The 20955-nt window shown below is 46.8% G+C and overlaps 1 protein-coding gene across 2 annotated transcripts in view; it reads left to right on the top strand.

Moving 5' to 3' along the window:
• CMTM7 (CKLF like MARVEL transmembrane domain containing 7) overlaps positions 1-20955 on the top strand; it is a 56829-nt gene that overhangs the window by 26177 nt on the left and 9697 nt on the right. For both annotated transcript variants that reach the window (XM_027585586.2, XM_027585585.2), the window contains exon 2: positions 17775-17948. In XM_027585586.2, coding sequence (XP_027441387.1) covers positions 17775-17948 — 174 coding nt within the window. The remainder of the gene's footprint in view (positions 1-17774; positions 17949-20955) is intronic.

Raw genomic sequence — 20955 nt, 5'->3', positions numbered from 1 at the left:
GGCGGGGCTTTGTTTAGGCCACGCCCTTTCTGCGTCCTTCAAAGGCATCTGGACCAGGGCCTAAGCAGGGCTGCTTCCTGGGAACTGAAAGGCCCTCTTTGTCTTGTCACCAGGGGGCTTTTGTGGTGGGAAGGAGGACTCACAGTGACCCTGCAGGGCGGGTAAGGGGAAATGCGGAGAGTGGCTGGGTGCCAGCCTTCCTAGGTTATTTTTAATGAGTGAAGGCCAAGCGGGTGGAGAACCTTCTGAAGGGAGGTCTTTGTTTTCAACTGGCCACGAAGATGACTCAGGAGTGAGAGAACAGAGGAGAATGCAGACATCGGAGTAGGGCCTACTTGACACCTGCCTTCTGAAATGACTTCGCTGAACCTGGTGATGGAGGTCACAGTAGTGGCTTTGATCCGGGGACAGGGTAGCCAGAGGAGGGAGGCAGAAAGGGCGAGGTGTCCACACACCCCCTGCTCTGGCCTTTTGGAAGGAGGCGGTTCCCCATGGCAGGCTTTGTGCTCTCTAGAAGTTCAGGCAGCCAGAGGGCAGGCGGGAGAGGGCTTCTCTGGGGGGTGGGGTTGGGGGGGTGCTCTCCAGAAGGGGGTCAGAGAGCAGGAGAGGGGACAGCTAATGGCCTGCAGAAGGGGTGTGAGGCCTAGAAGATTTTTCTTTAATCCATGGTTTCATGTGTGGAAGTGTTTGGACAGATGGAATTGAGAATTTTGAGCATTTTGTCAGCACTCTGAGGAATCTGAGGCAGCTACCTCCCTACCGAGCTAGCAAGGGGAGTTTCCTCTTGGAACTCTCCAGCTGCATGGACCTGGTGGTTGGAGATGGGGGTCTGCTTCCCGCATCATCATGCAGGCTGGGTCCTTGTGGGCCACCTGCTGACCTCCTCCCCCACCTGTCCCCTCTGGTTGGTGCTCTGAGTCTAGTCCTCATTGTCTTGCTGGAACTGACACAACCTCCTCCTGACTGACCGGAGTCTCCTCTCCCCCATCTCCAGTCCACCTGTTACTGGATTCCATGTCCAGAGATACGGTTCTGCCCGTGGCTCTTTTCTGCTCAGTAACCTTCACTGGCTCCCCATTGCCCATCAATAATGTCTACTTTCTCAGCCTGGAATCTGATGCCCACCCTCCCTGCCAGCTTCGTTCCCATCATGCCCCTTTACATGTGGGTGGGGTTTGCTCCAGATGGATGCCTCACCTAGTCCCAAATATGCCCTGTGCTTTTGCACCCCTAGGCCTTCCTCTGTCATGCTCCCTCTTCTGGAAGGCCCCATGTTCCCTTCCCTGTATGTTCAAATCCTACCTCCTACAGAGTCCTTACAAGGGCCATGTCTGCTTCTCGCAGAGGACATGCCTGACCTTCTCCCTTTTCCAAGACCCTTCCTCACAAATTGCACCTCCTGGACTGCATTTGTCCTGTTTTCTTTTAAGGTACTTGTGTCCGGGTCTGAAGCTCCTTACCCTTTAGGACAAGGCGTGTGTCTAAGCTGTCCCTTATACTGTGCACATCTCCAAGGGCCAACACCTTGCATTTAGGTGAATCACTGTTTAAGAGCTGCTCTGTGCTAAGAGCTTCTCAAACATCCCATTTACTCTTCCCAACAAATCCCTGAAAGGACTTTTAATACCTAATCTTTGTTGAGTGTTTACTAGAGATGTTCCAGGCTGTTCTAAACGTTTTGCCCAAATCGGCTCATTTAATCCTTATATCAACTCGGTATGGTAGGTTTTATTATCCCCCCTTTTAAAGACGAGGAAACTGAGTCCCAGAGTGGTTGACTGGCCCACTAATACTTGTGTTTGCTGAGTGACTATTGGACCTGTAGAGGTTGCCAGCCATGCTTTAGTAGCCCCACTCAGCTGTACTTACTCTGATTCGGCACCAGCCTTTGGCCAACACTCAAGACTCCCTTCTCTCCTCCTCCCCTATGATGATCAGACCTCCTTAACAACTGTGGTTTTCCATCAGTGACACATGCTTACAATCCCTTAATGGTTCTTGTATACTTGCCTTGTCATTTTTTATCCCAGACTAATTTCTTCTTCCCCAGGCTGGCACTTCTTTGGCATTACGCTGCCTGGGTTTTTAATCAAGGCCTCCCACGCCCACATTCTCAGATTCAGCAGGCACTCACTTCTGGCACCTGGCCCAGAGCTGGATGCCAGGCCTCCTGCTGAGACTGGCCCCACAGCTTCTCCAAATATTTACTTCCCCAGGACAGCCGCCAAAGTCTGGAGCAGCGTAACCAGTTACCCTGCATCACGGTTTCCTTAGGATTGTCTTTGGCAAAGGGGAGACCAGTGTAGCCTTGTATCCCTTGTGCTGAGCGCAGGGCTGGCAACATGGTTGGTCCTTCCTAAATAATCACTGAATTAATAGCTTTATTCTTCTCTCCATTTTATTTTATTTTTTAAAGATTTATTTCTTTTAGAGAGAGAGAGAGGGCACACGAGCACAAGCAGGGAAGGGGGGCAGAGGGAGAGGGAGAGAGAAACCCAAGCCAACTCCCTGCTGAGCATGGAACCCAACGCAGGGCTCCATCCCAGGACCCTGAGATCATGACCTGAGCTGACATCAAGAGTCGGATGCTCAACCGATTGAGCCACTCAGGCGCCCCTCTTCTTTCCATTTTAAAAAACTAGGGTTGCCTGACTGGGAAACCAGGGTCGTTCTGAAATCAGATGTATGAGTTAGCTTTTGCTGTCTGACGAATAGTCATAAACCTTTGGTGGCATATAACAATAAGTGTTTATTGCTCACGTGACTGAGGTCGGCTGGGGTTGGCCCTGCTAATCATGAACTAGACTTGCTTCCAAGGCTGGGGGTTGGCTTTTGTCATCTGATGTGGGCTGCGTTCCGCTGGGGTCACTGGAGTGACTCAGCACTGTCCACATGTCTCCCATCCTCTGGGCCCCTCAGGCCAGTAGATTGAGTAAAGAAAAGGGGTAGGAGGGCGCCTGGGTGGCTCAGTCGGTTAAGTGTCTGCCGTCAGCTCAGGTCATGATCTCAGGGTCCTGGGATCGAGCCCTGCATCGGGCTCCCTGCTCAGTGAGGAATCTGCTTCTCCCTCTCCCTTTGCCCCTTCCTCTGCTCATGCTCTCCCTCTTTCAAATAAATGAATAAAATCTTAAAGGGGGGGGATGGGAAGATGGCATGGCCATAGAGCACACATTAGGCAGTATGAACGCATCAAACCCAAAACCTACGTGTGCAGCAGCACGTGGAATGCATGTAGATATATTTGGGAGTTGGATCTCGTTTTCAAATGAAGTCGTACTAGGAAGCATACATAGATGATTCCTACAAGCTGAGCTGCTCAGGGCATGTGGAGCTGGTGGTTCTTTGTCCTTCTACTTCTTCCTCATGGATTCACGGCAGCAGGGCGGCCCAAACCAAGAGCTCTCAAAAGTTGCCTCTGACCATCACTGCCATTTTGCATTTACTTCAAGCAAGCTTGGGTCTCCAGATGCAGCGGTTTTAGCTCGGTCAGAGCCTCTAGGCTACAGATGATTGAGGATGAGCATCCACTCAAGGATGCAGGATGGAGGTGGGCTCTATGTCATCCCCACCACGGCGGATTCATTATACGATATTTAGCGGTGAGACTCTCAGGGGTGACAGCTACCTTCCCGCTGAGCCTGGCCCGAGAACATCTCTGCTGAGGGGACATTTAAAAGCCTGAGTCCCAGGTGGGGGTCACAGATGTTGGCTGTCTCTCATCTGCACCCATCGCTGCCCTCTGGACAGATCTCTACTTCCCTGTACAAAGAACCAAAATCCGAAACCCAGAACAATTCATATGCCACTTTTAAAACAGACCAAGCGGGGCCTCTTCTGTTTTTGTTCCTAGTCCAGCTACCCTGGTAGCATATGAAGTTACCCCAGAATTTCGTGGCATAAAACAACCACTTCTTTTCTGGAATTCTGTGGGTCAGGAATTTGGCAGGTCACAGTGAAGAGGGCTTGTCTTTGCTCCGTAGTGATAAGGCCTGGGCTAGGAAGACTTAAAAGCTGGGGCTGGAATGAGCTGATGTCTCACTCTCTCCCATGTCACGGCTAATGCTGGCTGGTGACCGGGGCCCTTAGCTAGGGCTGTGGGCCAGACACCTATGCGTGGCCTCTCCAAGAGGCTGAGCCTCCTCATAACGTGGTGTCAGGGTTCCAGGGGTGAGCGTCCTAAGACAGAGGGCCAGAAGGAAGTCAGTACTAAGATCTGTGACCCAGCTTTGGGAGGCATGCTGTGTGTTTTCCACCACATTCTAGGTGGCCAGCAAGGCTGCTGAGTTTGGGGGAGGGGAAATAGATTCTGCTTCTTGGTGAGAAACAGCAAGGTTCTGGAAGAGTCTATGAGACCGGAAATTTTGCTGTGGCCATTTGAAGGAGACACAGTCAGTGACAGTGCACAGATAGAGCATTGGGTATTCTTTTTACACCTCATTACTAAGGCCAAGGGAATCAGAATATTTGGCTGTAGAGAACTGGGTTAAGCCTTTCACTCCAGTGACCCCAAAAGCCAGTCCTCCCCTCCTCCCCCCCCCCCCGGGACCACTGAGCCCTGGGGAAAGCTTTACAAGTTAGGGCTTTGCTGATGCATTCATCTGCTCAGTCTCACAGCTTGGGAAAAACATAAAAGAGGCAGGAAGCAGTATACTGTCATTAAGAAGTCCATTCTGGAGCCAGATGGAAAACCTGAATCCCACCTCTGTGTATACAGCTCTACGACCTAGGGCAGATGCCTCTTCCATGCCTCAGTTTCCTTGGCTGTGGAATGGGGGCAATAATAGAATTTACCCCCATGCCTAATGAAATTAGCCATTCATAGAAATAGTAAAAAAAACCCACTCAGATCCCAGCAAGGGCTGGAAAGCCCTGCCCCGGCCCCCTTCCTGTCCTGGAGAAAATCCCTTGGCAGTCACACTTTTATTTTGTTAATCACCTCATCAGGGAACCTCTGAGAAACACTAGCTCCTTCTACCGATAAGACCATGGCTACACACAGGGGTCTTACCCAGCTGATTTTATCCAGTTTTTAGGTCTTACAATCTTAAAAAAAAAAAAAGCATTTAATAGATTTTCTATGTTTTCCCATTTCTGAATTAATATGTTGTGTTGTCTTGGTTCTAAGAGCCTGTAAGACCCACCACTGATTTTAGAATCTAGGAGCAGGGGGAGGTCAGGAGCACTAGTCTGTTGTAAATTACATTCCAATCTCAACAGCATCAGTGTGTGTGTGTGTGTGTGTGTGTGTGTGTGTGTGTGTGTGTGTGTTGCGGATTTACAAATTATAATTAAGGGAACACATTATGTTCATTAGAATTTAGAAATATTAGAAAACACAAATGGGAAAATTAGAACCTCTTATAATTAGGTTGAGTGTATAGATTAGCAGAACACTTTTGAGAGCTAAGGGGGACACCAACTGGCCAGGTGGTCTGGAGCATAAACTGGGATTATCCTGAACAAACTAGAGCATCCACACCCCTCACCTAAAACCCTGAGTTACAATGAGAATGAACCACGTGCTAGAGACTTGGCTTCTATTTTTTTCTCTCGGCATACATGCAAGTATATTTTCACATTGTGACCTTTGTCACTTTGGGACCTTTTTTATATTTATTACCATGTTGGGAATATCTTCCCGTGTTATTAAAGCAAGATTGTTTATGTTTGCCATAATTATGAAAGTAATACATCTCAATGTAGACATTTAAAAAAAAATATGAAGAAAACACAGAGGGAATAAAAATCACCCATAATGCCATCACACCAGAATTTTCACAGTTAATATTTTGTCTGTGGTTGTGTCCTTTACATATGTTGTCTCTAGTTTTATTTGTGGGGCAGGTGGTGGCAGGAATCACAGGTTTGTGCCTGATTCTTTTTTTCTTAGCTAGTTGAACATTTTCGTTAATAGGTACATAGTATTTTATCGTGAGGATGAGCCATAATTTAATCAATGTGCTATTGAATATTTAGGTTTTTAAAAATGTTTGCACTTACATAACACTCTGTGTTATTCTTATAAATAAATCTTGGCTTATATCCGTGAGTATTTTTTTTTAATCCATGAGTGTTTTAATAGGACAATTTACTAGAAGTGATGCTGTTGAATCAAAGGATATGCATTTTTATAGATATTTGATGGTTGGGTGTTAAGTCCAGAGGTACATGTGTTCACTGGTTTTTTTCCTCACAATGTCCTTATAAGGTATGCTATCTGGATGAGGAACTTGAGGTGTGAAAAAGCGAGGCCTCACAGCTAGAAAGTGGCAGTAGCCATTGAGCTGAGGCAGTTAGCTGCACCAAAGTCACGCTGCCTGTCAGACATAAAATTGGATTTACGTAGAATAGAACCGATGGCTGGAGCATCCACTCTCTTCTCATATCTCTGGAAGGTCACCAACCTCTCTGGACTATATGAACAGCCATCCCTAGAAGCCCGATATTTAACCCAAGGAGGGACAGAGCACTTGGTGAGTGAGTTCTCTCACCGAATGGTTCCTTTGTGAGATCCGGGGAGGCCCAGACCCTGCCTGGATCTGCCAGGACATTCCATCTTGTGCGGGGCATGAGCCCGGAAAGAGGATATATGGTAGATGGGATGGGAGTGAGGTGCTGGAGGAGGGAGAGGCCTTCAGTCTGGGGAACAGGACAGAGGATGCTTCGTGGACAGTATAGAATTGTATGATATGGTAGCCACTAGGCACATGTGGCTATTTAAATTTAAATCAATTAAACCTAAATTAACAATTCAGTTCCTCAGTCACACCAGCAACATTCCTTTTTTTTTTTTAAGATTTTTTCATTCATTTGAGAGGGAGAAAGAGCAGTAGGGAGGGACAGAGGGAGAAGGAGAGAGAGTCTCAGGCAGACTCCACACTGAGCATGGAACCCGACGTGGGGCTGGATCCCATGACCCTGAGATCACGAGCTGAGCCGAAACCAAGAGTTGGGTGCTTAACTGACTGCACCACCCAGGAGCCCTCTCACCAGCCATGTTTCAAGTACTCCGTGCCCACTCATGGCCATTGCCTACCATACTGCCCAGCACAGGTAGAGAACGTCTCCATCGTCACAGAAAATCCTGTTGGACATCGCTGCCTAGAAGTTTGTGTGTCACCTGACCCTGGATCCAACCGGCTGAAGCAGAGACCGCATTGTCAACAGGACATAAGGGAGATCCAAGGCCCATGTAGTGGCTGGTTCTGGGCGCTGACAGATGGAAAGAGGCTGCTCCCTGTGGAGAGTGTGGGATAAGAGGGGCTCAGCCCTGGAGTGTGCGACACAGTCCTGGGAGGAAGATGCCTACATGTAGGCTGTGCCCTGAGCGATGAGGGCTGCCCCCCAGCTCTTCCTGAGGCCTGTTCGGAGCGGTGCTGAGGTGGCTGCACGTGTCCTTACCCCAAGCACGGTCACCCGAGGTAACCTGGGTGGGTGGCTTGCTCCCTGTAGCCTCAAGCCTGGCTGCCCTGCCTTGAGTTTTCCCTTTATTTCCTTATCTCAGCACTGACGGACTAGGTAGGGGTGTTTCCTAGAGAAGAAGCAAAGATACACAGACCGGAGTTGAAGAGAACTGTCCACCGCGAAAGGGTTTACGAGGTTGTTTAGCTTCTGGAGAGCAAGGGTCTAGAAGCCAAAGGTGTTGGTAAGATCAGGCGGAGGAAAGGTTTTAAAAGAATGAATCTGAGGTGTTATGGGGCAGCTGCCTCGTTAGGGAAGGAACAGGTCTCATCTTAGTGTAAGGCTTCTCACTTCTTTTTCTGCTCACAAAGGCTCTTTGGCTTGTAAAATCACACTGTGCGTTTCCAGACATCTCAGGGTCTTGGATATGCTTCCCACACCCCACTGCCAAGTTGATCGAAGCAGCTTGGCTTTTTTTCCAATCAATCCGGGAAAAACATTGCTCAGGAATGTTCTTTGTTTCTTGGCAGAAGGTTGGCCATGCTGTGTTCAGCCCCCCTTGCACCAAGAACTGTGGAAACCTGCAGGCAGCAGCTGTCCACCTGGGACCAAGTGGTCCCCCCTTCCTTGTCCCCCCCCCATTCTGACCCCGGGGCGCTTGCTTGCCTCGCAGATGATCTCTGCTCTGGTACTTGTGCTGGTGACTTCTGTGAGTGCAGGACTTTATCTCCCCGTCTGCCTGTGGTCGGGATTCGGTTTATTTGAAGAAAGCAAAAACCGTTGTCTGCTCTTGGATGAAGCCTTGTGGCATCACACAGCCAGAATTGCTCATGACATGGGATTATTGCTTTATAGTTTTAAAGATAAAAATAGGGGCGCCTGGGTGGCTCAGTCGTTAAGCATCTGCCTTCGACTCAGGTCATGATCCCAGGGTCCTGGGATCGAGCCCCGCATCGGGCTCCCTGTTCCACGGGAAGCCTGCTTCTCCCTCTCCCACACCCCCTGCTTGGGTTCCCTCTCTCGCTGTGTCTCTGTCAAATAAATAAATAAATAAAATATTTTAAAGATAAAAATAACTGCTCCCTAACTCCCACGGGTGCCTTTATGTAACAGGGATGACTGCAGATTTCAGTTCCTTAGTTATTAGTTTTTTCCCTGAGCTTATTGGGCATTGTATTTTTTAACTCTTTATTATGGGCAATTTCAGACGAACACAACCATAGAGAGACGAGCACGGTGAGTGGTTGTGTAGCCCTCAGCCATGGGCACAATCACCAACCCGTGGCCAGGCCTTATCCCTACCACTTAATCCCCCCATATTATTCTTTAACAGCTTTGTCGAGGTATAATGTACATACCATAAAAGCTCCTGGTTTTATGTGTGCAATTCAGTGATTTTTAGCGAATTGACGGCATTGTGCAGCCCCTCCCATAATCCCATTTTAGGATATTTCCATCACCCCCGAAAGATCCCTTCTGCTCATTTGCTCCCGTATTATTGTGAGGCAGACCTTCTGCTGTGTTTTATCTCATCCATAAATAGTTCAGTATGCGTCTAAATTGCTGGGCATCCTATTCGCTTGTCATGGTGGCATCTGCTCAGGCGGCCCCTCTTCTGCTTATGCCTAAAAGCAAAGCCCTGCATTCAGTGCTGCCTTTTGGTAAGCCCCGGAGAGCCTGAGGGCAAGTGATTCCGGAAAGGAGGCTGTCCTGCCAGCCAGCCATTTTTACCCCAGGAGGGCTGTTGAGAATCCAGCTTAACCCCAGGCTCAGATCTCAGTTTACCACTGAAGGCCTGTGCACTTGGGGATACAACAGGGAATTAGTCGTGGTCTCCACCTGTGTGCCCAGGGCTCAGCCATATACACACTGAGGCATAGGGTGAGCAGGGGCGGCCTCAGCTGGGAGATGAGCTTAAGAGTCAGCTTGTCTCAAACTAAAACATCACTCTGGCGTGATCTACATCTGAACAGGTGCGTGCGTATTCTGTACACTTCCTGATGACCCCTTGCTTCTGGGTTTGAAGCCTCTACTTGTTTCAGGCTGCACAGGAGAAGAGTGTCCTGGTCTCATCCCACGTGTAAAGGTGGGACCTTTCTAGGGTGATACTTTTACTAATTTCCTCTACTCCACTCCCTCCCCCTGCCCCCCTCCACCTCAGTCCCCTTCCAGGCACGAGTTGGGGGGGGGAATGGGGCCCCCCACGGTGCCTGGAACACAGAAGGGTCTCAGATTGTAGTCAGCCATCTGTTCATTCATGTACTCACCAAATATCCATGAGGAACCCAGGTACCATTTAGGGTTCCTGGCTGTGGGGAAACATCCGGACGGTGATTAAAACCCCCAACATCATGGGGCTTACATTTGGGGATGATAGCCAAAAATAATAATAATAAATAGGTAAAAACAAACAGCTTGCTAGGCCATGATAAGAGCTCTGGAGCAGAATAATTGAACAAGTCGCAGCTACAAATGATAAAATGATTATCTTTTTGGAAAGCGGTATATGTACAGTATGAGCCAATCTTTGAAAAGAAAAAATAAAATAATACATATGTTCTTTAAACATACCTAAATTTCCCATGATCCTTGGAAAATCCTGTATGTACATTATACCTCAACAAAGCTGTTAAAGAATAATATGGGGGGATGAAGAAGTGGGTGGCAGCTAGTAGGTGTTCAGTAGGTGAGTGTGCCTGTCACTACTCTGGGTTCCTCACCCCCAAGGGCTCCCAGTTCCCTCCCTGGGCCTCCGTGCCTCCTGGTCCGCCTCAGCCAGGACTTCCCTCGCCCCTTGGGGGTTTTCATGGCAGTGGCCTCCAGACCCTTCAAGCTATATCATATATTATTATATTATATATTCTTTTTTTAAAAGATTTTCTTTATTTATTTGAGAGGGAGAGACAGAGTGAGAGAGAGCACAAACAGGGGGAGTGGGAGAGAGAGAAGCAGACTCCCCGCTGAGCAAGGAGCCCGACGTGGGACTCGATCCCAGGACCCTGAGATCACGACCTGAGCTGAAGGCAGACGCTTAACCATCTGAGCCACCCAGGTGCCCCGAGTTCATCTAAATTTCTTGTGATCTTTGGAACACCCTGTACTTTTCCTTCTGAAAAGTTTATAATGAATTTGTGATGGCGAAGGTGTGGGTGTTTATCTCTTCCTTTAGACTACAGTCTAAAGCCCTCCAGGAGGGCAGGGACTGTGTCTGTTACGTTGATAACGATTCTGTCGATAGTGCCTAGCACAAAGGAGGCAGAAAATAGTTTTCGAATTGTGCATCAACAGAAAGGAGTGTAAGTCGGAACAAAAAAATCCACCCCAGCCATTCCTCTCTGTCCCGTTCACTTTGCTGACACACATTCCGTAGTCAGTGTTGAGGCTGGAGTGCCCTTGGGAGGCGCAGCTCCGGGGCTCCGGCCATCACTGCCATGGCAACGGGATGCTGCAGGTGCTGGGGAGCGCGCGCTGCAGTGGGCAGGCCTGGGTCCCAACCCGGCTCTGACTCGCTAGCTGGGTGATTGGTGCAAAGTGGCTTCCTGTATCTGTAGCTCAGCCTCCTTTCTGTGAACCTACATGATAAAATGGGCAAATGCTCGTCAAGCACTTCGAGCTCGGTGCGTGGTGAGTGCTCAGTGTTAGGTACTGCCTCGGCCCTTCTCATGATGGGGAGCCATGCCGTTAGGCTCTTCTCTTCATGGTTGAACCCTCCCATCCCCTGTGGCGTCTCCACACTGTGTCAGCTGCCCCTGGTCCTCTCTGATGACCCATTTCTCGGGGAGGTGACCACCCCGGCCCAGTCCTTCCGCTTCCATACATAGACAAAGCAGCGTGTCCTCCCCTAGTAATAGCAGGGGCAAGAGGCAGAGGGTGTTGCTTTTGTTCTTGAAATTCAATCAGCCACAGCAGAGACCAGGAAACCGAGTCAGATACTGAAAGAGAAACGAGGTAGAGAAACTATTACTTGGAAACCAAACAAAAATTTGTGGTTTCAGTTTGGTTCAATCTTGGCACCAAACCACCAAGTTTGCCACCGAATAAATATCAGTTGTGCTTCTCTGATCCTTTCTGATAGGATGATATTTTTGACAAGCTGAGCGTTCTGTCTCGGTGGTCTAAGTGTGATCTGATGACCTTTGTCAGCGAAGGGCAGTGGTGACGTGGGTGACAGGATGCTTGCCTAGATTGCCCTCCAGGCTCTGTGGTGGAAAATCGATTAGGGACAAAGGGAGCATGGCCTGGCCTGAATAACAAGCAGAGAATGTTCTGGCTCCATCACGAACGAGGCATCTAGAAACCTTTACACCCCATTCTCTGGGAGAGCCTGAATGCCAGACCTCCTGGGGTGGTTAATGAGCCCATTCAGACAACTTGGAAAGGTGTTCCAGAGTAGCCTCCAAAAGTCAGTCTTTTTTTTTTCCACATGCCAGGCATTGTGCTAGGTTCCTAAGTGAAGTTTAATGAAAAAGCACAATTCTCTTCTCAAAGCACTGGAGGCCAGTAAGAGAGGGAGACATGTATTTCTGGGGGGTTTTGGGTTTTTGGGTTTTAGTGCAGTTGAGTGTCATGGAGCTGTCATGGAGGATGGTAGGATGACCCCAGAAACCATTCATTCACCTGATGTTGAATTCAGTACCTCTCATGTGCAGGGCACTCTGCTAGGAGCAGAGAGAGTTAAGTGTGAAACCAACAGAGTCCCTACTAGAGTAGTTGGGAGAAGAAGCGGTAGTGAACAAGGTAACCAACAAACAAATACACTCTTAACCAACAAACAAGTAGATACAGTATCAGTCGCAGAGGTTCCATCCTAGCAAATACAGGGGCCCCCGAGGGGCAGCCCGTGAGGCACTCTGGGGGCCCAGTGTGCCCAGAGAAGCGGGCCCGGTTGGGACTAGAGGTGACTGTGTCTGCAGGTGGAGTGTCAGACACAAAACCCAGAAGCTACAAAAAATGATGCATAGATTTGACTGCATAAAAAATTTTAATTTCAGTAAAACAAAAAGACTAAAAATAAAGGCGATGGAGAGAATATATTTGCAATATCTGTAACAGACAATAGGTTTATCAGAGTATATCAAATCCATAATAAAAATACAAACAAGAGAAAAATAGGCCAAGAATATGAACAGGCAGTAACCAATAAACTTATGAAAAGATATTCAACCTATTAGTAGTCAAGGAGATGAAGTTTAAATAACAAGATACCATTTCCTTTCTTTTTAAATACCGATAATAATCTGTGTGGAGAAACTCCTCTTTTTCTGGATAGCATTCTGGCAGCAAACATCAAAATGTTCAATGTGAATATGCTTTCACTTAGTCATTTCACTTGTCTGAGAACCTTTCAGAAATGTTCGTACATACAGAAAGAAGCATGCCCGAGGATATTCTTTTGCAGGGTTGTTTGTATTAGTAAAAAACTGGGGATGTGACGAATGCCCATTGGCAAAAAGTTGTTTAAGGTAGTGGCTCCTGACCAGAGGTGGTTTTGCCCCCGAGGACCTTTGCCAACATCTGAGGACATTTTTGGTTCTCTCACCTAGGAAAGTGCTACTGGCATCTCGTGGGTGGAGACCAGGATGCTGCTAACCCTCCTACCGGACAGCCCCTACCAAAAATTACCCAGCCCCAAATGTCAGCAGTGCTGAGGCTGAGAAACACTGGGTCAAATAAAACTGCAGCCAATTGAAAGAAAAGGGTAAATCTGTGCCATTAAAGATCTCCAAGACGTGTCATTTTTTTAAAAAATGCTTTTTTTCACAGCTTAATATGAGATTTTTTTTATAATACAAGAAAATAAAATAGCAAATTTGAAAAACTGCTAAATAATCAGTTCTCCCCAGAGGCGGTCAGTTTCTTATGTGTCCTTCCGGAAATAGTCCCAGCATGGACAAGCATATTTGGTTTTTAATAAGCTGCAGGAACTTTGCTGCATGGTTAGAGTCAGAAACCAGTGCGTTAATTAGCGGGCTGCTCGAGACCTGCACCTGATGACCCCTGACATAATGTTCTTTCGATTATTCCCCCTCCCTTGTGCTTTCAATGGCATTTTTTATTTTTGGATACAGAACAGAACTGTGTGCTGGGGCTTGGGGGGATGGGAAGGAGCCTGTACCAAGAGTCTTATATTGATGAGCGAGGCGGGGATCCAGTGGAAGTAAGCCGGGTGAGGGGTCTCTCTCATGTGGGTGTTAATGAGGTTCCACAAGGGCCTTTATGACCAGCGGGGACTTTAACAGGAAGGTGGGGGGAAATTTCCTTCCACCGCAGGGCAGAATTCAGCCGAAGTTAGAAGCATATCAAATTCTCTTCCTGCCTGCCCACAGCCAAGCAAAGTCATTTATGGGCCCGCTTGCATCTTCAAATGCACTTTGCAATCACTGACTCACCCCATCTCTGACTTTTTTAACAAGCCTGACTTTCATCTCCTGGGCTTTTCCAGAAAAGCCTCTTAGAATTGGGTCTGAGACCTTTTGATGTTGGCTTTCACCAGCTACTTCTCTTTCTCCTGCCTGTCTCCCTCACTGAAACATTATTCCAAGATCAGGATAAAAGCCCCCACAAGAAGGTGGGGTTGGGTGACCTGCCTGCATCCAGCCCGGGGTTCTTGAACCGTAAGGTGTCTGGGGCCATCTTCAGCCAGATGCAGGCACGCTCAGCACACCAGACTTGGCAGGTGCATGGGAAGATCAAGCCTACTTGAAAGAATGTTCCAGGTCACAGACTGCAGGCAGCAGGTGATTTCTTCCTTGAGGCACCCACCCGGGCTGAGAACCTGAGCAAGCTGCCTGGCACCTGGCTGTGGAGACAAGGATATTTTATTTTATTTTATTTTATTTTATTTTATTTTATTTTATTTTATTTTATTTTATTTTATTTTATTTTTAAAGATATTATTTATTTATTTGACACACACACACACACACACACACACACAGAGAGAGAGAGAGCACAAGCAGGGGGAGGGGCAGAGGGAGAAGCAGGCTCCCCGCTGAGCAGGGAGTCCAATGCGGGGCTTGATCCCAGGACCCTGGGATCATGACCTGAGCTGAAGGCAGATGCTTAACTGACTGAGCCACCCAGGTGCCTGAGACTAGGACATTTTAGTTGCAGAGTTGTGGCGGAGGGACATTCGTTTCTCTCAGGTGATGTCGGCCTGCTTCATCTGTAAAATTTAAACCCACTGCTGCTTTCACAAAAATCATCTCTTCTTGCAAGTAAGAAGTCTTATAGAATGAAGTCAGAAATGACAGTTTGGGGGATGAGGGGGTGGTTTCGATCTGAGATGATTCCAGTGATCTGAATGGTGCCACAGCTGGTGTGTGAGACCCTGGCTCTGAGTCGAGGGCACTTGCAACATTACTTTTAAACCCCTGGACGTGTGTGCTAGAGATTTTATTTGCAACTTTCATGGCAGTTCGATATAAAAAAACACACCTTTATGAGGGGAGCTAGAGGGCTCCTGGGGAAACAAGTTAGTCCGTTGGATGGTATCGCATTTAAGTTACTCTAAACAGAACCACGTGTGCCTTCCAGAGACCTCCCAGCCTTCCTCACTCAGCCTTGAAATCAGAACTCCTCCTTCAGGTTGTCTGCGTTCTGCTGTGTTTTGATTTGCTTTTCTAACTGGAAACAAGAAGAGGTCTGAGGGGGCTGTGGTTGTGGCGGGGTGGGGAGGATCCATACCCTAGGGCCTTTTTTCCACGATTGTCTGGCTTGCTCATTCTTCCTCTTCACCTTTCTGCCTGCCCTCTGAGTATTGATCTAGAAGATTCAGGGGTCTCCAGCATTTGCAGAGGTTACCTGCTGGCCTTAGAAGAGTTCTGAAAAGTTTGGTGTCAATTAAAAAAAAAATTTTTTTTTTGAGTGCGCTGGCTAAGATGCTGGCCATTTAAAGTAAGAATGAGTGAATTACTGGACAAAAAGGAAGCTTTTAGTTGCGTGCGTTAGTGTATATCATCTGTGGTCTGCATGAGATTTTCCAAAATTGGGATTCTTGGAAGAAGAGCACATGGTAGGCAGCCTTAGACCGATTGAACAGGATTCAGGAAGTCTTCTTTTACGAGAATGTTTTCCAGGGGGGTCTGAGATGGTTTTGTGATAGAGCAGTAACATCCTTCCTCCCTGCAAGGTCCTCAGCCCTGGGAGCTCAGAGGGGAAGACCTGCACGGACCCCTGTGTTCATTGGGAAACTCCCGCATCTCTGTGTCACCACGAGAGAGAGGTGACTCTGTCACAGATGAAGAGTCGTACAAATTAGTCTAATCTTTGCATTAAATTCGGCACAAATTTGCTTCTCCACCTAGGAATGGCGCTGCACAATTCTGAGTTCTCTGCATTTTAAGGCAGGCCTTGAAGCCCCCGACCCCCCGTGCAAAAAAAAGTCAGCGGGAGGTGGCGAGACCCGTAGACTGAGAGACTGAGGCCTGCGAATAGGGACTGATGAGCGGCAAAACTCTGGTGAAACCGCCCAGTACTGGGTGAAGCAAAGCCCCCCCTCACAGCTTTAAAACAACCTCAAGGCATGAATCATTATATTACCAAGGCTGGCTGGCTTGAGAGGAACCGAAAAAATGAAAATACTCACGTTGCTCATTAGCAAAGGGGAATACGCAAATGTTGAGGGTCCCGTTGTGTCCGAGCCCCGCTGCTGTTTGGGTTTGGCAGGCAGAGCGCTTCTCTTGCACGCGACTTCATCTTCATGCCAGATTCTCTTCTCACCCTTGCGCCTGGTGTGAGGAGTTGGCCAGAGTGGAATGAGGGGCTTGAGAAAACAGAGCGTGTTTCACACTGACCCTTTTAACCAGTGTTCGATCCTTTTTGTGATTTAATGCTTGTTATAGACTCACATTTTCTTTTCTTTTTTTAAGATTTTATTTTATTTTTTTGAGGGAGAGAGAGAGAGAATGAGCAGGGTGAGGGACAGAGGGAGAAGCAGACTCCCCACTGAGGAGGGAGCCGGAGGCGGGGCTCAATCCTGGGACCTGGAATCATGACCTGAGCTGAAGGCAGACGCTTAACCGGGGCACCCCTGGACTCACATCTTCTACAGCAGGTTTCTCCATGATAGCACAATAGTCTCGGCCACTCTTGAAACCAGATGGTTCTTTGTTGTGGGGTGTTCCTGTACATTGTGGGGTGTTCAATGGCACCCCGGCCTCTACCCACTCAATGCCTGCAGCAGCCTCCCATAGTGGTGACAACCAAACTAGACATTGCCGAGTGTCCCATAGGACACAAAATCTCTCTCTCTCTCTCTCTCTCTCTCTCTCTCTCTCTCTCTCACACACACACACACACACACACACACACAGCCTTTGTTCACTGTTCTACAGGAAAGAAGCAGTAAAAAAATCATCTTTGTCCTAAATTAGTTGTACTTTTAAAATAGATCCTAAGGTTTTCCATACATTTAACGCCTGTGTGTTAGTGGTTTATTTCCTATGTGGGGTAAATAAGATTTTATTCTTTTTGAATGGCCTTCACAAAAACTCAGAATCTTCTCTCTCCTCTTCTGATCTGCTCTCCCGTGGGATTCATATGTTGCTAATAATTTACCAGACCTGTTAATTCATTAATAGGTCATTAATTTATTAATCCTGCACATTCATTCATTTGCAACAGTATACTTGGCGAGCTCTCACCACATGCCCAGTGGTGAGCAAGCGCCGCCTTGAATAACCAGGATTCCTTTCTGTTTCATAACATATCCACCTTCCTCGGCTTGCCTCTGAGGAGGGCTTACATTCTTGGAAGGCAAAACTGCATCTGACATGGAGCAACAGGTCCTAGGAGTCAGACAGACTCGGGTTTCGAATCCCACCTCCACTGCTTATGAGCTGGGTAGCCTTGGAACCATTACTGAACCAGTGTACCTCAGTTTCCCAATGTGAACATGGAGGTGATGCCCTCTCCATGGCAGCTTTCTGTGAGGTCTCAAGGAAATCATGTACATCAGGCATCAGTAAATGGTACCTTACTGTCCATCCGCCAGCCGGTAAGTCGTGACATAGGAGCCGCCGTCTTTGTGGGTCCAAAACGGCCAAATAGTGGCAACTTCCTGCAGTTCAACCTAATAGGTAAATAAATGGAATGATTCTGCTTGGTTATTTTCCTGCATTCCCACCCTCTCTCTGAGGAGGCATCCCACTGGCACAACAGAGCGCACTTCAGAGGATAAACCCACTTGGCTGCAGCGACAGCTCACGTGTGTCTTAAAAGCTTGCACTCTGGGAACTGGCACTTTCCCAGCCTTGCAGCCAATTTGTGAGGAGATCACCAGAATTGGAGCAATTTCTCCGTGTGCTGAGGTTGTTTGTTCCCTGGGCGTCCGTCGTGGGCTGGTCTGTGACGCGTCTGCATTTCTGTTCCAGGTCACGCTGCTGATCGCCTTCATCTGCGTCAGGAGTTCTGTGTGGATCAGCTACAGTGCCTACAGCTACTTTGAAGTGGTCACCATTTGCAACTTGATAATGATCCTCGCCTTTTATCTGGTGCACCTCTTCCGCCTCTACCGCTTGCTCACCTGCATCAGCTGGCCACTGTCGGTAAGGGGGTGGCCCAGGGCCCCGAGACCTGACAGACTCCGTCCCATCTGCCCCTCCCCCACAGCCCCCCCTCCTCCATCACCTCTTCCTGCTGCAGCCCTGAACTTCTCACTGTCTGGTGGGCATCTCGGCCCATGTCCCGCTGGTTTCTAAAGCTCACCTTCCAGGGGCGCCTGGGGGGCTCAGTTGGTTAAGCGTCTGCTTTCGGCTCAGGTCATGAGCCCAGGGTCCTGGGATCGAGCCCCGCATCGGCTCCCTGCTCCGCGGGAAGCCTGCTTCTCCCTCTCCCTCTGCTGCTCCCCTTGGCTGTGTTCTCCTGCTCTCTCTGTCAAACAAATAAATAAAATCTTAAAAAAAAAACCCAATTCACCTTCCAGTGACAAGAAAGCTGTGTGTGTGTTTTCTCCAGGGACAGAAAAGGGGCCGACTCTGTGTGTGAGGTAGGAGGAGGAAGCTGATAAAGGCGATGGGTGTTTATACTGTTGTGATAAGATTTGTCAGCTCAAAGGGACTGGGGGAGTCTGAGGAAAGATTCCAGAAGTTTCCAGGATTTTTTTTCTTCCCACTATATTATTATTTAAATAGCTTGATTGACATACAGTTCACATGCCATACAATTGCCCACTTAAAGTGTTCAATTCAACAGATTTTTCCATAGTCCCAGAGTTGTGCAAGCATCACCACAGTCGATTTTAGAACATTTTCCTCGCCTCAAAAAGAAACCCCATCCCCTTTCGCTATCACCTCCCACCTCTCATCTTCTCCAGCCTGAAAGCAACCGTGAATCTACTTGCTGTCTTGTGAATTTTCCTATTCTGGACATTTCCTGTAGGTGGAATCATATGTGTGGTCTTCTGTGACTGGCTTCTTTCACTTAGCAGAGTGTTTTCATGGTTTATCTATGTCGTAGCGTGGGTCAGTACTTCATTTTTTTAATAGCCAGGTCCATTGAAAGGATAGACCACATCTTGTTTATTCGCTTATTGGATGGACATTTGGGTTGTTTCCACCTTTTGGGTATTATGAAGCAGTACGAATAATGCTGCTATGAACATTCGCGTACAAGTTTTTGGTGTGGGCATGTTTTCATTTTGCTTGGGAACATACCTGAGAGTGGAGTTGCGGGGTCCCATGGTAACTATGTCTCATTGTTTGAAGAACGGCCAGACTTTATTCCACACTGGCTGCCCCAGTTGACATTCCCATGGGCAGTGTATGAGGGTTCCAGTGTCTCCATAGCCTTCTCAACACTCATTATTTTCTGACTTTCTGAATTCAGTCACGATAGCGAGTGTGGAGGGGTATCTCATGGTTCTGATTTGCATTTCTCTGATGACTATTGACGTCAGTCATCTTTTGATGAGCTTTTTGGCCATTTGAGTATTTTCTTCAGAGAAAAGTCTGTACAGATCCTTTGCCCATTTTTGGATTAGGTTGTCATTTTATTACTCAATTCTCAATTCTCCTTTGTATATTTTAGTGTCCTTAACCTTGCTGAACTCATTTTAGATCTAACAGATCATTAATGGATTCCTCAGAGTCCTTTGTATATTTTAGTATATTTTAGTTACAAGTCCCTTACCAGATAAATGATTGGCAGATATTTTCTCCCATTCTTTTGGTTGTTTTTCATTTTCTTGATAGTGTCCGTTAAAGCACAAGTTTTTAATTTCAATGAGCTCTAATTTAATTACTTTTCTTTTTTTGGTATAAAAAAAATGTTTGTTTGGTGTTTTGTTTTGTTTTGTTTTTGGTATAAAATCTAAAAGCCATTGCCAAATCCAAGATCATGAAGGTTTGCCTCTATGTTTTCTTCTAAGGAGTTTCATACTTTTAGCTCTTACGTTTAGGTACTCGGTCTATTTTGAATTAATTTTTGTGTCTAGTGTGAGGTAAGGATTCAACTTCATTCTTTTGCAGGTAAATATCCAGTTGTCCCAGCACCATCTGGTGGGAAGACCATTCTTTCCCCCATTGAATTGACTTGTCATCCTTGCTGAAAATTAGTTGACCGTAAACACATGGATTTACATCTGGCCTCTCAATTGCATTGATCTTACCCCACTGTCTTGATTGCCATAGATATGTAACCAGTTTTGAAATTAGGAATTATGAATCTTCCCATTTTTTTTCAGGATTGTTTTGGATTTTTGCAATTTCATATGAATTTTAGAATCAGCTTTTTAGTTTCTACGAAAAAGTCAGCTGGGATTCTAATACAAACCATTGAATCTATAGATCGATTTGGAGAATATTGCCATTTTAACAATATTAAATCTTGTGACCTAAGAACATGGAAGGTTTTCCCATTTATTTAGATCTTTAATTTCTTTCAACAGTGCTTTGTAGTTTTCAGAGGGTAAGCTTTGCGCTTTTTGGAGGGGGGAGCTTAAATTTGTTCCTAGGTTTCTTACTCTTTTTGATGACATCCCAAATGTAATTATTTTCTTAATTTCGTTTTGGGATTGTTCATTGCAAGTGGACAGAAATACAAGAGATTTTTGTATATTGATCTTGTGTCCTTAACCTTGCTGAACTCATTTTAGATCTAACAGATCGTTAATGGATTCCTTAGGATTTTCTATACAAGATTATGCCATCTATGAATAGAGGTAGTTTTATATTCCCCTCCAATCTGAATGCCTTTTATTTCATTTTCTTATCTCACTGCAAGAAATTAGTTGAATATTGAAGTGGCAAGACCACACATCATTATCTTGTTCCTGATCTTAGGAGGAAAGCATTCCATCTTTCATCATTAAATATGATGTTATGGATTTTTTAGATGCCATTTATCAGATTGAAGAAGTTAACTTCCAGTCCTACTTTGTTGAGTGTTTTTATCATGAAAAGGTATTAGATTTTGTCAAATGCTTTTTCTTTGTTGAGATAATCATGTTTGTTTTCCCCTTAATATTCTGTTAATATGGTGTATCACATTGATTTTCATATGTGAAACTAACATTTGCATCCCTGGGATAATTTCTGTTTGGTCATGATATATAAT

Source organism: Zalophus californianus, chromosome 1 (genome assembly GCF_009762305.2).
Source record: "Zalophus californianus isolate mZalCal1 chromosome 1, mZalCal1.pri.v2, whole genome shotgun sequence".
NCBI lineage: Eukaryota > Metazoa > Chordata > Mammalia > Carnivora > Otariidae > Zalophus > Zalophus californianus.
The sequence above is the reverse complement of the archived record's forward strand: the minus strand, read 5'-3'. Positions and strand labels throughout refer to the sequence as shown.